General features: G+C 40.2%; 1 protein-coding gene across 1 annotated transcript in view; it reads right to left on the bottom strand.

Moving 5' to 3' along the window:
* Nucleotides 1-15,688: 15,688 nt before the first annotated feature.
* HMGN1 (high mobility group nucleosome binding domain 1) overlaps nt 15,689-16,625 on the bottom strand; it is an 8,142-nt gene continuing 7,205 nt past the window's right edge. Inside the window, exon 6 of the mRNA XM_006870841.1 lies at nt 15,689-16,072. Within this exon, the coding sequence (XP_006870903.1) occupies nt 16,025-16,072 (48 nt within the window). The 3' untranslated portion in view covers nt 15,689-16,024. The remainder of the gene's footprint in view (nt 16,073-16,625) is intronic.

The following is a 16,625-nucleotide window of genomic DNA, read 5'->3' as shown; positions in this document are numbered from 1 at the left end:
AAAAAAAAAAAAATCCCTGCTAAATACTGAAATTCCTCATTAAATTTCCCAGGGTCTACGGAAAGTTTCCCTATTTGTCTTTACAGTTCTTTAAATCACCCATGCTGAAGGTACATGCACTCTCATAGTCTGCCCATTTGGCCTACCTAATTGTTGAAGGCGCCACAGAGATGAGTACATTCCCTGTGGTGCTGTTGGAAACAGCACTGATTACTTGGGATGGGGTGGGGGTGCTGAGAAGACTATAAACTGGTGGAATGCCTTTAGTTTCTTTTAGGGGGAACAGTCACTGGCCCTTCTGAGCACCCAGGGGGGCCATGCGTCTTTCTCCCAGTGCCCTGATTATAATGCTCTCTATGGTGCATGAAGGAGTCCTGGTGTGGCATTGTGGGATAAACCACTGGACCATAAGATTGGTTTGAACCACAAGGCCGGTGGTTCAAATTCACCAGTTGCTCCTTGGAAACCCTATACAGGGTTGCTGTGAGTCAGAACTGACTGGACAGCGCTGAATAGCAACAACAATGGTGTATGAAAGCCTGAACATAAGGGATTTCACTATACTTTCCTAGTCTTTTGCAAAAGATCTAACTGAAGGATAGTATTGTAATGAGTGGACCCATTGGATGGCCAAACCTCTGAGTCTCCCAACATACACAGGGGCCAAGTTGTGTTACAAAGGAAAATCATCTTCCTCGTCTCTAAGCTGTCCATGCCTAGGGCAGGGTTCTTCCATCATTTCAGGATACGTCCCAAAGGACTGTCTGCCAGTATGGACTTGCATTGCCCCATTTCCCTAAAGAGACACACAAAAGCCACATCAGCGTCCTGATCCTGGAGTTATCCCATGAGAGAAATGGAGAGACATACTTCTTTTGTCAGTTTCCTCCTCCTCTGTGGCAGGTTTGTGGTGGCCTTCCCTACCTGCCCACCGTCAGACTCACTTAAGTCCTTTGTGGAAGAACCTGCCACAGCCCAGGCATCCTCTGCCTTCTATCCCTCCTTTCTTTTTCAGTCTTCCAGTCCATAACTGGTGACCCACATTTAGGAAAGGGGTAGTAGAAAGATGAATTACTCTGTTCCTAGCTTCTCGCTAATTGTTTTTCTCCCCTTGTCAAAAAACCACAGGCTGGCAGGCGCCTTCAGTGAGTGGTTGTGAACCCCCCAAAAAAAGTCCAGAGCTGAGCTAATAGTTTTCCCATGACATAGAGAAAAAGAGCTTGGCTGCTGCTTATGACATCAGCCTCGGGGTCGCAGCCCTAAAATTAACTTGTGCAGGACCCTTTACTTTGGCCTATCTAGTAGGAAAAAAGCAGACCAGTCAGGCCTGACAGACAAACCATATGAACAATCTGTAAAACCCCAACATAAAAGGATGCAACTATCTCGAGAATTATGCTGTGCACATGCAAATACCTTAATGACCTTCAGAGACAAAAATAGTAGACAATCTTTCTCCCATTAACTTCTCTATATCTATCTGTGCACCTCTACGGAGGTGACTAGAGGAGGGGCCTGAGGGAGCAGAAACCCCCACCCACTACTGGAAGTGTCAACGGTGCACACACACTGCCTGTGTAGCAAGGTGACTGGACAGTCGGCCACAGTTTTATTTTTGTTTGAAAGTGGTGGTTCTTGTCTTTGCTTTTATATTGCTTCTGCTTTTGGGCCTTTTGATCACACGTTTTTCCTGGAGGTGGGAGCTTTTTCTCCCTACGTTACCCAAGAAGAGACAGCAATCATGGCCATATAGCCAAGCTACAAGCATAGCCCATAATATTCCACCATTGAGACAAGAGCCAATAACAGCTGCTGAGCATTACATGCAAAAAGGGAACCTTGTATCTCCTGATCATATCCACCAGGATAGGTAGGTAGGTATGTTACATGGGGAGGAGATAGACTCTTTAACAGATGGTGCTGGCAGAACTGGAAAGTGATATGCAAAAGATTGAAACAAGACCTTTACCTCATGCCCTATGCAAAAATCAACTCAGCATAGATTAAAGACCTAAATGTGAATCCCGAAATTATGAAAGTCATCAATGAAAAAATAGGGACAAATGTGAGTGCTCTAATACAGGGAATACACGGACTACCAAACATTTTGAAAAGTACACAAACAAAAGTAGATAAAATAGATGAGTGGAACGTACTAAAAATTAAAAACTTAGGTGCATCAAAAGACTTCACCAAAAGAGTAAAAAGGGAACCCACAGAATGGGAAAAAATCTTTTGCAATGACACATCAGACAAGGGACTCATTTCTTAAATATATAGGAAACTACAACACCTCTATAAGAAAAAGACAAATAACCCAATTAAAAAATGGGCACAGGACATGAACAGACACTTCACCAAGGAAGAGATCCGGGCAGCCAACAGACATATTGAAGAAATGTTCACGATCACTAGCCATTGTTGTTGTTAAGTACCGTGGAGTTCGTTCCAACTCATAGCGACCCTGCACAGGGGTTTCCGAGGCTGTAAATCTTTCCGGGAGCAGAACGCCTCATCTTTCTCCGGCGGAAAGGCTGGTAGTTTCGAACTGCGGTGGACAGATGGAGCGGCTGGGGACACCTGACTCAGGGAGGGAGAAAGGCTTTGTGCTGGTGGCTGGCGGGGGTGGGCCTGTGTGGTGTACTCTTTGGTTGTTTGATGATGCATAGAGGGGATTGTAATCATTGCAATGAAACGAAATACGATAGGATGAGTGTAGAGCTGATATTCTCCCATGTAAACCTCACAATAAAAAATAAATAAATAAAACAAAACCACAGGCTGGCACCGGCAGGATAAAGGTAGGCTAGACTGAGGTAAGATAAAGGTTGGACTCTCTCCCGAATTTGTTCCTTGAACAGTTGTCTCAAAAAAAGGAAAACTTCTTCCTCAGCGTCCTTAGGGTGGGGGCGGGGGTGGTGGTGCTACAATTAAACAGATGTTACAAAAGCTAGATTAAAAATCCTACCACCTCCCTTTATAGAAGAATCCAAAATTCTAAGCTCTCTTCATGACAATAGACAATTTTTGGAGGCCATCCCAGAGTTTTGACCCTTTGCTAAAGATTAGTTGTCCATTTGGTTGTTGTTAAGTGCTGTCAAGTCAGTTCTGACACATAGTGACCCGATATAGGGTTTCCAAGGAGCAGCTGGTAGGATTGAACTGCCAACCTTTTGGATAGTAGTCCCATACTTACTGGTGAAGATTAAAGACTACAGAATTCAATATGGATTCTACTACAGTAGAAAGAAAATAGAAACCCTTCCATATGGATTAATAAGCAACATTTCTATAAATGAAGAAAAGACAGAAGTTATCAAGAATTTCATTTTAGTTAGTTTGAAAATCTATGCCCATGGAAGTAGCAGTCAAGAAATCAAATGACACATTTCATTGGACAAATCTTCTGCAAAAGACCTCTTTAAAGTATTAAAAAGCAAAGATGTCATTTTGAGGACTACAGTGCGTCTGACCCAAGTCATGGTACTCTCACTTACCTCGTCTACATGCAACATTTAAACAATTAGGAAGACCAAAGAAGAATGGATGCATTTGAATTATATTGGTGAAGAATGTTAACTATATCATGGACTTCCATAAGAATGAACAAATCTGTCTTGGAAGAAGTCTTCATCTTATGCACTTCGAACATGTTATCAAGAGCATCCAGTCCCTGGAGAAGGACATACTTGGTAGTTGTTAAGTGCTATCCACTCAGTTCCAACTCATGGTGATCCTGTATAGTGTTTCTGAGGCTATAAAGCAGAAAATCTCATCTTTCTCCCACATACTTGGTATAGGGTCAGCAAAAAAGATGACCCTCAATAGATGAACTGAAACAGTGGCTGCAACAATGGGTTCAAACACAGGAAAGATTGTGAGGCTGGTGCAGGATGGGGCAGAGTGTTGTTCTCTGGTACACAGAGTTACTGTGAGTAGGTACCTACTCAACTGCACCTAAAATCAACAACATTTGGTTTCATGGATAAGAAAAGCCTTGAAATAAAAATAGTTCATTAATTACTCAATAATTATGATATATTATTAAAATATGTCACCTTTTCATTTTCCTATTTAATATATATAGTAGCGTAGTGGTTACGAATCAGGCTGCGAACCTTAAGGTCAGCGGTTCGAAACCAGCCGTTCCGAGGGAGAAAGATGAGGCTTTCTACTCCCCTAAGGATTTACACCCTCGGAAACCCTGTACAGGGTCGCTATGGGTCGGAACTGACTCGACAGCACTTAATAACAACAATATATATATTTAAATCTATCTGTCATTTATCTCTGCATATGGTATATGGTAGAGATCAAATTTATATTTTTCTAATTAGATAGGCAATTGGATTTAAATGGTTTTTTAATGGTCTTTCTCAGTAATTTGAAATGCCACCATTTTCATATATTAAATATTTCACTGACCATTGTCTATTCTTGCTCCAGAATCACATTGCTTTTATTACTGTCATTTTATAGCAACTTGGTAACTGCTAAAGCAACTCTTATCTTATTCATACTTTGTATTAAAAAATTCTTACTTATTCGCACAATTTTCTCTATCAGATGAACTCTAGAATCCGTTTTTCAATTTCCACTGGGATTTTGATTAAAATTCCATTACATTTTTCAATAGAAAGAACTGACACTAAAAATACTGACTCCTCTTAGGAACTAGTATGCCTCTCGTTTGTTGAGATCTTTTGTGTCCTCCTTAAATCTTACATATTTTTTCATAAAGAATTTTGCTTATTTTTGAAGTTGACACACAGCTATATGGAATCTTTAAAATTTAGAAGAGCTATTCTGTTCAATTGCTTGTTAAAATACCCAAGAACTATTTATCCTGGCAATGAACAGGCCACTTTATTCAATGAGTATAAGCACAATTAAATTTGTTGAATTTAATTATTTAGCCTGCTTGAGTTTAAAAAATAAATAAGGAGAAGTGAAGAAGAAAGTGTAAAAGCATGCAATAACAGTTAAAGCTATCTATAAATATATTTCTGGTTAAAAATCAAATCAGCTCTGTTGAGAATTACTGCTGAAAAAGTCTTGTATTTATACATTTAAATGTGTAGCCAAATCCTTACACAGACACATCCAAGCATGCAAGACTGTCAACATTTCCTCTCTATGACTCATGCATAACAAATTAGTATACTATAAAATTATCATGTAAAACTCATCACTAGTCTTTATTCTTTTTTGAGTGCAGTGTTTTAACAGAAATTAATTTTTATAAAAATAATCCAGTAGTTACAACACAGACATTTTTAATAAACACAGTTTACATTTGTCAACATACCTATGGGCTGAAACTTTATGCCAACTTACAAATATGTATATATATGCATATGTGTATATATATGCATATGTATAGATGGATATGTACATGTATATATATGCATATATATGTATATATACATAAGGATCTCTGGTAGCATACAGTCAGCAGTTCAAAACTACCAGCTGTTCCGTGGGAGAAAGATGAGGCTTTCTGCTCCCATAAAGATTTACAGCCTCTGAAACCCTATAAGGATTGCTATGAGTCGTAACTGACTCCATGGCACATAACAACAACAACATATATACATATGTGTATATATATGCATATGTGAATAATGCATATATGTATATGTGTGTATATATAGATATATAGTATTTTATTGTTTTGGATGAACATTTACACAGCAAATTGTTGTTGTTGTTGTTAAGTGCCTTTGAGTCGGGCCCGACCCATAGCGACCCTGTACAGGGTTTCCGAGGGTGTAAATCTGTACGGGAGTAGAAAGCCTCATCTTTCTCCCGTGGAGCGGCTGGTAGTTTCGAACCGCTGACCTTAAGGTTCGCAGCCCGATTCGTAACCACTACGCTACCAGAGCTCTGCAAATTAGGTTCCCATATAATAATTTCTACACAAAATTTTCAATGACATGAATTGCATTTTCCATAGTATGCCGACATTTTAATTTTGTTCTGGTTGTTCTGTTTCATATTGTTGCTAAGTACTGCCGAGTTGGTTCCGACTCACAGCGACCCTGTGTAGGGTTTCAGAGGAGCAGTTGGTGGGTTTGAACTGCTGACCTTGTGGTTATCAGTCCAGTGCTGATCCTACAGCATCACACCAGGAGTCCCTCTGTGTCATATAGTGGATTTTTGTTGTTGTTGCTGTTGAAAATATACAAAGCAAAGCATACACCAATTCAATAGTTTCTATATATACAATTTAGTAACATTGATTACATTCTTCAAGTTGTGAGTCTTTATTTACTTTTCAACTTGAAATTTCTGAAGGTAATATTAGGTGATTTCACAGATAAATTTTAATATTAACATAATTTGAGTATGTATTAGATCTAAAGCACAACAGTAATCTTTACCAATAGTTAAGGATGCAAAGAAACACTAAAAAGAGAATTTTGGCAAGATGGCAAAGTACTACAGGGATCCCTTACAACAAAAATACAAGAGACCAAACGAAACAGACACAGATGAAAATCTGTAAAGTAAACTGAGTGCTTCCTGGGAAGAGAAGCTGATCAGGAGGGTGAGAAAAGAAGACTGACTTGTGAGTGACTGGACAGACTTGGCATGGCCATCTTGAACTTCTGTGAACAGCTTTGGTAACAGAAGGTGACTTGGCAGAGAAAATTCACACAGGTAACGGGAAAGGTGCATTACCCTGTTATCTCTCCACACTCCCTAGTGACTAGAGGTGTATGTAGCCAGCTCCTACTCTTTCTCTGGGAATTTTGAGGTATGGTTGTGAGCACATCAGTGTGAGCCACCAGGCCAGCGTTATTGTTGTTAAGTGCTGTGGAGTCGGTTCTGAATCATGGTTTTGTATAGGGTTTCCCAGGAATGGCTGGTGGATTAAAACCAGTGACCTGTGTTTAGCAGTCCAGTGCTTATGCTGTATCACCACACCAGGACCAGCATTAGTCTTGCAGAAGCCCTCATGACCAGCTACCCCGCAGTTTACCCTGTGGTCTTAACAAACAAGGGGGTCCTCAAAACTGCTTCAAAAACTATGCCCTGAACATAGATAACATTTAAGCCTATAGGAACTCCATCTAGGGCCAGAACTCCAGTCACCTTGTGAGCTCCTTGGCTGGCAGGAAACCCCTAGAATTTTCTTCTCTCCAGGTCCAACAGCTGCACTGGTTTTTTTTCTTTCATTGTTTTTATTATTTCTTCTCCTTCTTCTCTTTCCATTCCCTTGGTGTGTTTTTTCAAGGGTTTTATTGTGTATTGAGTAAAAGTTTACAGGGCAGATCATCAGTTTTACACTCAACCAACCATACACTTTGTTTCATTACGATGATTATAATCTCCTCCATGTATCATCAATTACTAGTATTTCTCTCTATTCACTTTTTTAACACTCAGGCATATATAATAATTTACACTACTAAAGGGTACATTCTGCAAGTCTGCCTCCTGGCTGCCAGCTCTTAGTCCCTCCCTTCCCATGAATCTAGAGTCCTCAGCTGCTCCCTCTCTCCATGTCCCCATCTCTGCCTCCATCTCTGGTGTTGCTGCTTCTCTGGATAAGGTCTCTCATTCCACTTGAGCACTTCTCCCTTGATGGTCCTACGGTCCTTTGTTTCTGGACTGTAAGATTAACCATTTCCCTTTTTTTGTTACAAAACTTCTACCTTTATAATTGAGAGAGTCGCAATTAGTCATAACAATTACTCATTATTGAATCATAAGCATCTTATCCCTATTTCTTTTAACCAGACCCATCTAGACAAGATGAAAACTATTCAGTGGGGACTCTTTCTTTCCTCACACACTATTAAACTAAGTTCCCCCTTGAAAGCTTGTAAACAAGTTACTTCGTGCCTTTATCGCCCCCTCATTTTAGGTAGCAAATGTCTAAGTTGCTCATCTCATTCCCCTGATTTTTATCCTTTCTATCTCTGCTTTTGTTTTTCCTTCTTTTTTTCTGTTTCTCATTTGCCCTGTTCTTTTTTTGTTTTGTTTTTGCTTTTGATCTTTCTTTACTACTCTCTACTGTCTCTTTCCATGCCCCTCTCCCTGGTCTTTCTGTTTGTTTTGTTTTTATTTCTTTCTTTTATTTTCTCTCTTAAATTTCTCTTCTATAACTCCATTTCCCTGTTCTCTTTTTAATTATATACTTTTGTTCTGGTTGCTGCCTATTTTTATTTCTTTTTCCTCTTTTACTATTTTCACTTTTCATTGTTGGTTGGTTGTTTATTGTTTTGTTTTCTTGTGTGTGTATGTGTGTGTTTCTCCTTTTTCCCACCTGACAGGAGACAGCAACTGTGCCATACAGCCTCTGTACAAATGTACCCTCAGCAGCTCCACTCACTGGATAAGAGCCAATACCACCTCCTATGCCAACACTAGTCATCAGCCAACACCAGTGAAACCCACCCTAAACTGAGGTGCATGAACAGTGAACATAAAACAGTACACATACTTCCATTCTCTAATTACAACCACAGGAGACAGTTGGAGAGAGCCTAAGAACACATAAACATGCAATCATCAATTAAATACAAGTATGGCAACACTACAATGTCCCAAAGACAACAGACAATTTTAGCTCAAAGAAACAAGAGGGACAAACCCCTCTCCAAGACTGAAACTCAAAAGGAACACATGAGCAGGCACATAAGCTTGTTGGTGACTGTGTTGGTCTACTTGTGAGTGGAAATGGGGGCAAGGCAGCAATAAAGATATGGTCTGAGTTTGACCATGTTCCAGAGACTCCCAGCGACCTTGAGATGAGCGAGAGAAGAGGAAGGGCTGGTTGGTCCGAAATGTAATGAGACCTGGGGGCTCCTGAGCTCATGGACAAGGACCTATCCATGGAGGACTAGAGCTGAGAGTGAAGCGTCCTGCTGATACGAAGGGAGGGGAGAGGCACAAGAATGCCCAGACTTGCAGATAGTACCCATTTGATCTAGCTTCGATGGCTTGATGATCAGAACTTGACTAGAAGAACATAAAGATATTTGATAAAGGAAACAAGTGTAAACTGCTACAATTTGATGAACTTGACCTATACTTATGGATGTGGTGGTGTTGGTGTGCTATGGAGTCGGTTTCGACTCATAGCGACCCTGTACAGGGTTTGTAGTAGCTCAAAATACCAACTGAGAGGGAAGTTGGTATTTTGAAATACATTAAGAATGAATCCTGTCCCCTCTGTATACAGGGTTGATAAGGACAGGCAACTTAGTCATTGGCTACTTAAAATGGTGGAGGGGGGCTATAAATGCAGGAATTGACTGGCTTGCAAGTTTTCAAGAGGGAGTTTAGTTTCACAGTAAGCAGGGGAAGGTAGAATCCCCACTGAACAGTTTTCCTCATGTCTAGATGGGTCTGGTGCAAGGAGATGGGGACAGGATTCATTGATTCAGTAGTGAGTAATTGTTATCATACCTAATTGTGATTGTCACAACTGTAAAGGTAGATGATGTGTAACAAAAAGTGGGAAGTAGTTAATCTTACATTCCAGGAGGAGAGGACCCGAGGACCATCAAAGAGAAGAGCATGAGCTGAACATGGGACCCTAACCAGAGAAACAGTGACTCCAGAGATGGAGGCAGAGATGAGAACGTGGAGAGATTGAGCAGCTGAGGACTCTAGACTTGTGGAAAGAGAAAGGGTGTGTACAGGCAGCCAGGAGATTGGCTTCCAGAATATGCCGCTTGGTTATTTAAATGATTATATATCCTTGTGTGGTTTTTGTTTGTACATCAAATAAAAAAAAATAAAAAAAGAAGGGGTAGTTTTCTGGATAAAAGAAACAATCTATGATGGTTTAGGGGGGAGGAAGAATGGTACATACACTAGAGGGTAGACATGCGTTGACGTAGGTGCCCTGGCACGCAATATCCAACTCGAGGAAGTTTGGTAGAAGAAAGCTAGGGGTGACGGGAGACATAGTGAGGAATACAGTGGTTAAAGTGAATGGAGATAAATGCTATTAACTGTTGGTGCATGGAGGGGATTGCAACTATACAATGAAGCAAAGTATATGACTTGTTGGATGTGAAACTGATGATCTGCTCTATAAACCTTCACTCAATTCACAATCAAAAGTTAAAGAAAAAAAAGCAAGAAGGAAGCAAGAGAGAATGGCTCAAAAGCAATGGGAGCCCGGATTAGTGACTTGAAAATAAATCTCTCAATACTAGTGTACTAGAACAGTCAGAAAAACGAATGTAAAACTAATGGCTTGATCTGTAAACTTTCACTCAATTCACAATCAAAAGTTATAGAGAAAGAAATGCTAAAGAACTCAACAATCGTCATAAAGAGTTCTCAGATATAATGTCTAATGTTTTGAAACTCACTACTGTCAGCCATTTTTATTGCAACCCTGAAGCAACTGGTGATTGTGATAGGCAGATCTGTGTGGGTTGGTAGAAATTACTTATAATTTCACAAAGCTTATTTAAATGGAAATAAATGTAAATGTCTTGACAAATTATGAACATATGAAATACTATACAGCTATTATAAATGTTATAGAACTATATTTATCTTGCTGTAAAGGGAAGCTTTATTATTTTCATTTGGTCCACAGCTTGGGAGAGAGGGGCTCCAGGGTGGTGGAAATGCAGCTTCTGTAGCTGGAGGGCCCGGTTCAGGCAGAAGGTCTGACGAGGGCGGGGGAAGGCTGAAGGCCCCTCACAGGTTGCTGGGCTCTGCAGACTCCTAGTGGTGCTTGTGGGTAAGCCTCTGGAAGAGATATTCTCCTAGGCCCACCTGGAGGTCAGCCACTCTGTGGAGGTTGGTCAGGTGATTGTCCATATTCTTGATAATTGTCACGTCACCGAGGAAATGGTTCTCCAGAAAGTCACAGAGGTGGGGGTCTGTGTGGGTAGCACCCACAGTGTACAGGTTCTTCTCCAGGGCCAGGGTGGCTCCCGTGTCATCCACGGTTCTTCCCCACTCATTTTAGGACGACTTCTGCACCTCCTGGAAGACAGAGCAGCTGCCATGCTGATTTTGCAGTTTCAAAAGATGCTCAGCACCCTCATGCTTCTCCTTCAACAACTCAAGGAAGAAGTGTCTTATGCCTTCCAAGGCCACATCACAGCGATCAAAATAGAAACCTAGAGCAAGGTGGTGTAAGAGGCCCGCAGATACAGGTTGACTGGACAGTTGATGCTGGCCTCTGCTTCAGTGAAATAATTCTGACAGAACTGAGAGCACTCTGGTAGCGCAGTGGTTACAAATTGAGCTGCGAACCTTAAGGTCAGCAGTTCAAGACTACCAGCTGTTCCACGGGAGAAAGATGAGGCTTTCTGCTCCCATAAAGATTTACAGCTTCGGAAACCCTGTACAGGGTCGCAATGAGTCAGAACTGACTCCACAGCATACAACAACACCCCCCCACACACAAAATGGTGTTTAGCTGGTCCTGGAAACAGGAGACGGCCAAGAAGACGGTCCCGGGGAAGAGATTGTGTCTAAAGAGATACTTAGAGGTGGTCTGAGGCTGGAGGTGGGGAGTCCCCAGATTTGTTCCATCCATACACTGCTGAAGCAGGAGACAGATCACAAGACCACCCAGGAGAGCTTCAGAAATATATTTAACATGGAGGAAAAGTTCAAAGTATGAAAAAATTATAATAATCGGTATAATATGGCACCACTTTTGTGAAATCATATTAAGTATAGAAAATGGTAAAGGGTCTGAGAAAATGCATCTTTAAGTAGTAGTGTCTGAGTGAATGATGGATGTTTTTAACTTGTCTGCGTATCTTTTCTTTGTTGTATTTTTTAGATGCGGTTGAGTTGGTTCTGATAGTGACAGAATCAAACTTTGTAAAGGGCCAATTGTTACATTTGAACCCACTGTTGCTCCACTGTGTCAGTCCATCTCATTGGGGTTCTTCCTGGTTTTCACTGACCATCCATTTTTATCAAGCATGATGTTCTTCTCCAGACACTGATCCACCTGACCTGTCCAAAGTACAAGACACTAAGCCTTGGCCATCCTCATTTCTAAGATCACTGGCTGTACTTCTTCTAAGACATATTTGTTTTCTTTCTGATAAGTATGGATTGCTCTTGTATTTAAATTATAAATGCCCTTTATAATCCATATTTGATTCACCCTCTGACAAGCCAAGTGAATAGTGTTCTTGATAACAGATTTTTATGGTTAACAATTTAAAGATCAATTTGTACCATTATTTGAAAAGTTATTGTTTTCTTTTTAGATCTGACATTGATCTATTTATTTTCATCACTGTTATCAGTGTGCTGAACTAGTTATTGATAATTAAGAGAGTAACTTTCTGTTAAGTACTGATCCTAGAAAATATGTTCAAAGTTGTCTATTTTTTTCTGTAACAGCTGAAGAGGACTAGTTGAGGATTCACTTTATCACAAAAGGGTAACAGACTGTTTTGGATCTACTTAATGCACTATTAGGTGTCCTGGTGATGCTGTAGGATCAGGACTGGACTCTTAACGAAAGGTTGGTGGTTCAAACCCACCAGTGGCTCCACGGGAGAACGATGAGGCCATCTGCTTCTATTAAGATTTATAGCCTTAAAAACCCCATACAGGGCCTGTTATGAGTCGTAAACTGATTCACTGGCACTGGGTTTGGTTTTTAACACCCTAGTTACTAGTCAGGAGCCCTGGAGGCGTAGTGGAATAATAATTCGGCTGCTAGCCACAAGGTCAGCATTTAGAATCTGCCAGCTGCTCTGGGGAGAAAGATGTGGCTTTCTGTTCCCATAAAGATTTACAGCCTTGGAAACCCTATACAGGGTCGCTATGAGTCAGAACTGACTTAAAAGCATTCAGCAGCAGCAGTCACTAGTCAGATAAAACAAAACTGGTAGAATCTTTTTGGTTATTGTTTAAAACAGAAATGTATTGTCTCAAACTTCTAGATGCTAGAAATTTGGTGTAGGGAAGACCATTTTTCTCGGAAGGCTGTAGAGGAAGATCTTTGTCTCTTCCAGCTTCTGGGAGCCCCAGGCATTCTTTGGTTTGTTGTAGCATATAACTCCAATCTCTGACTTGTTCTCATGTGGCAGTCTTTCCTGTGTCTGACTTGTCTATTTATAAGGACACCAGTCATACTGGCTTACAGATTGGATTAGAGCCCATTCTAGTCCAGTATGATCTCATGCTAATTAATATATTTGCAAACTCTTCATTTCTAAACAGTTACTTTCATAGGTATTGGGAGTGTGGGCTTCAATATACACTTTTGGGGAACCCACATCAATCCATAACAAACTTCAACAATTTGCCAGTTTTTTTGTTCACCTCTGATCAGGATACTGTCTTCCTTCCCATTAAAAACAATGGAGGTACATTTTCAGCCAAACAATTGATTGGATTACAAAATAAGCAACAACTACCTGTGAGTAATATGGATGCACCTCTGGTGAAGAAGTGAAGACAGTGGTGCATTCACGGTTCACAGCTCAGCCTACATCATTTTTTTAAAGGAATACAAAAGCTTGTTGACAGATGGACAACAAAGTGTATTGAAAAGCAAGATTATGTTGAAAAATGATTTTGTCTTTTCCTATAGTAGGTTCAAATAACTTCTACAGCCAGAGTACAGATAATCTGGCAACCTGACATCTAGTCCGTTTCTATTTCCCAAGTCTCTTCAAAAATATCTTTGGGTTCATTTCAAGTCACTGGACTTGCATTTAGGAGCCCTGGTGGTGTAGCGGTTAGGCTAATTGAAAGGTCTGCAGTTTGAATGCACCAGCTGCTCTGTGGGAGAAAAACATGGCAGAGCAATTCCTCCACACATCACCACTACCAGACTATAGCCTTAGTAAGCCGCAAGGATAGTTCTACTTTATCCTACAGGCTCATTATGCGACGGGAGTCAACTTAGTGGCAGTGGGTTTGGTTTTCATTCTTTTGTTCTCTAGTCTCCACACTTTTTCAGAGCTCAGGTCTTACTCTATAAACTCTGATCTTTCAGAGAGGCAGTCCTTACTGAATTTTGAGTCCTTTAACTTTTAATATTGGCAAGGCCCTTGTCACATTTGCAAAATCAGCACAGCTGCCCTACATCTTGACAGTTTAGAGAGCAAATTCCAGTATACATGTAAGGTTGGTGGGTCAAATCCCCCAGTTGCTCCTTAGAAACTCTATTCAGGGTTGCTGAATTGGAACCAGCTCAACGGCACTAACATATATAACATGGGTTCCTTGTGTGGTGCTATAGGATAAGTACTAAATTGCTAACTGCAAGGTCAGCAGTTCAAACCTACAAGCTGCTCTTCAGAAACCTGAGTTGCTGAGTCAGGAGTTGACATCACTCAACATACATAACACATATGTGAAAGCAATTCTCAAATACTGCGCATATAACATAGTAGACATAGTTCTAGCTTCTTTTATATTTGCAAGTCTGTCAAGTGCCATCAAGTTGATTCTGACCCACAGCGACCCTGTATAGGGTTTCCAAGGAGCAACTGGTTGAACCACTAACCTTGCAGTTCAAATGACTTTGTAGTCTGACGAATTAGCCCACAGCGCTACACATTTACTTTGCTTCAGGGGACATTTCATTAAACCAATATAATTGTTCAAACCAATCTTGCATCTCTGCTTATTTTACAGTGCCATACCAGGACTCCTAAAATACAGGTGGTATTAGTCACTTAATGTCCACAGTTATGTTCCGTGAAACACAGTATGTTGATTTGGATGTTGCATGAACATCTGTTCTGTGGGACTCAGCAGCGCTTGCTGCAAACACCTCAGGCAACTGGGTCCTACCTGGCTGTCTAGAGCTGCTAAGCTAGCTGTAGGGAGCATGTCTGTAAGCATCCCAGGGAAAGTAGGTACAGCCCAAGGGAACTGAGGGCTACTGTTCAGTTCTGAAGCGCCCATTAGATTAGTGCATGACAAAACCACATTTGGTAAAATGGGCACTAGATCCATCATGTCACATGGGAACAGAGGGGGACTGAGAGTTTGGGCCTGGGCTTCCATTGCCGCAGACAGGGTGACTTTAAGGTCCAGATCTCTGATCTCAAGATGAGGGTCTGGAGTCCTAGCACTCAAGCTAGTTGGTCACCAGACCCACAGATGTGTATGTAGCTGGCTATTGCCCAAACAAACATTAAGCAATATGTAGGTGCTCAAGTATTAAATAAATAAACATTTCACCGATTTAGATTAAAAAAAAAAAAAAAACCCCACAAAAATTTCAGAAGACCAAACAATTCTATGCATGCACTTGAAAACATTCTTTCATAAGTGGTATTTTATTGTTTAAAAGTCAGTACAGAGAGACATTATGAACAATTTGTATACAATTCTTAATGTATGTACCAAAAATCTAAGAGCCATGTAGTTATAATTATTTTCTAAATTCCAGTGACTTTCCAAATTTAAATTTGGAGGCAAATTTTCCTTTGTACTAAAACTTTCAAGTACCAATATCTTCAATTTTTGACAGTCATAAGTCCTACTAATTTTCACAATTTAACATCACACACACTACACACTCAAATTTTCAAGCTTTCACAGCACGTAACAATGTTATGAGGAAAACAGGACTACCACGACCAAAGATGTCACAGAACGCACATAGTCTGACAGGCAGTCAGGATGAGTGGAACAATTCTACTGAAAAACAGCATGGAAAGAATTTAAAATGTTCAAGTCACACAAACGCATGACCATGATTCCCAATTGCCATTTAATATGCTTTGAACTATGGGATATAAAACTCCCCCCACCCCCAATGGAATGTTAAGGTGACACCCAAGATAGTCAAAACCTCCCACCAGTCAACATCCCACTATTTTCTGGTTGTACCAAAAAATAAACAACCAGGAAATGATTTCACCTCTTAAAAAAAGCATTTACATTTAAAAAAATGGGATGAAGTGGGATTTCCTCCATCTTAAAAATGTTTCTAGAGCTACTAAAAAACTTGCATTTATAAAATAGTTGATAAAAATATTCCTCTGGATTGTACAAGAAGAGAGATAGAATACAGGACCCACTGATACGACATGGTAGACAAACATTAATCCGACTTGGCTTCTTTCTCTCCTGCTTCATCAGAGGCTGGACTCTAGAAATCAAAGGAAAAAAAATGTTTGATTTTTGTTTGTACTGTGATCTATCTTTAGCATTTACCTCAATATACGTTTTATATTGAAACTCTAAGAAAAAAACCCAAACCCACATCAATCAAGCTAATTCCATGTCAGAGCAATAAAGTAGAACTGCTCCATAGTTTCCAAGGTTGTAAACCTGTATGGAAACAGATTGCCACCTTTCTCAGAGCAGATGGTAGGTTTGAACCATTGACTTATCAGTTAGCAGTCAAAGATCTTGACCAATGTGCCACCAGGGCTCCTTTATATGTAACAACTAAGTTTTTAAAAGATAATTAAATAGCATGTACTGGAGATCACATTTTTGTTTTCCCTACATAACTGAGACTATATTCGTTAATATGGATGCAAACAGTAGTTTTATTACATACGGCTCAACATGGAATAGTTAGGATGTAAAATTTAAAAAAGTTGAGATAAAATGTCGACACAACTCAAAGAACAAGCACAACAAAAACCAGAAAACAGAAGCAAATACTGTTTAATGATGATGCACGGAGGAGGTTG

The sequence above is a fragment of the Chrysochloris asiatica genome, unplaced genomic scaffold (assembly GCF_000296735.1).
Source record: "Chrysochloris asiatica unplaced genomic scaffold, ChrAsi1.0 scaffold00154, whole genome shotgun sequence".
NCBI lineage: Eukaryota > Metazoa > Chordata > Mammalia > Afrosoricida > Chrysochloridae > Chrysochloris > Chrysochloris asiatica.
This window is presented reverse-complemented; position numbering and strand designations above follow the sequence as displayed.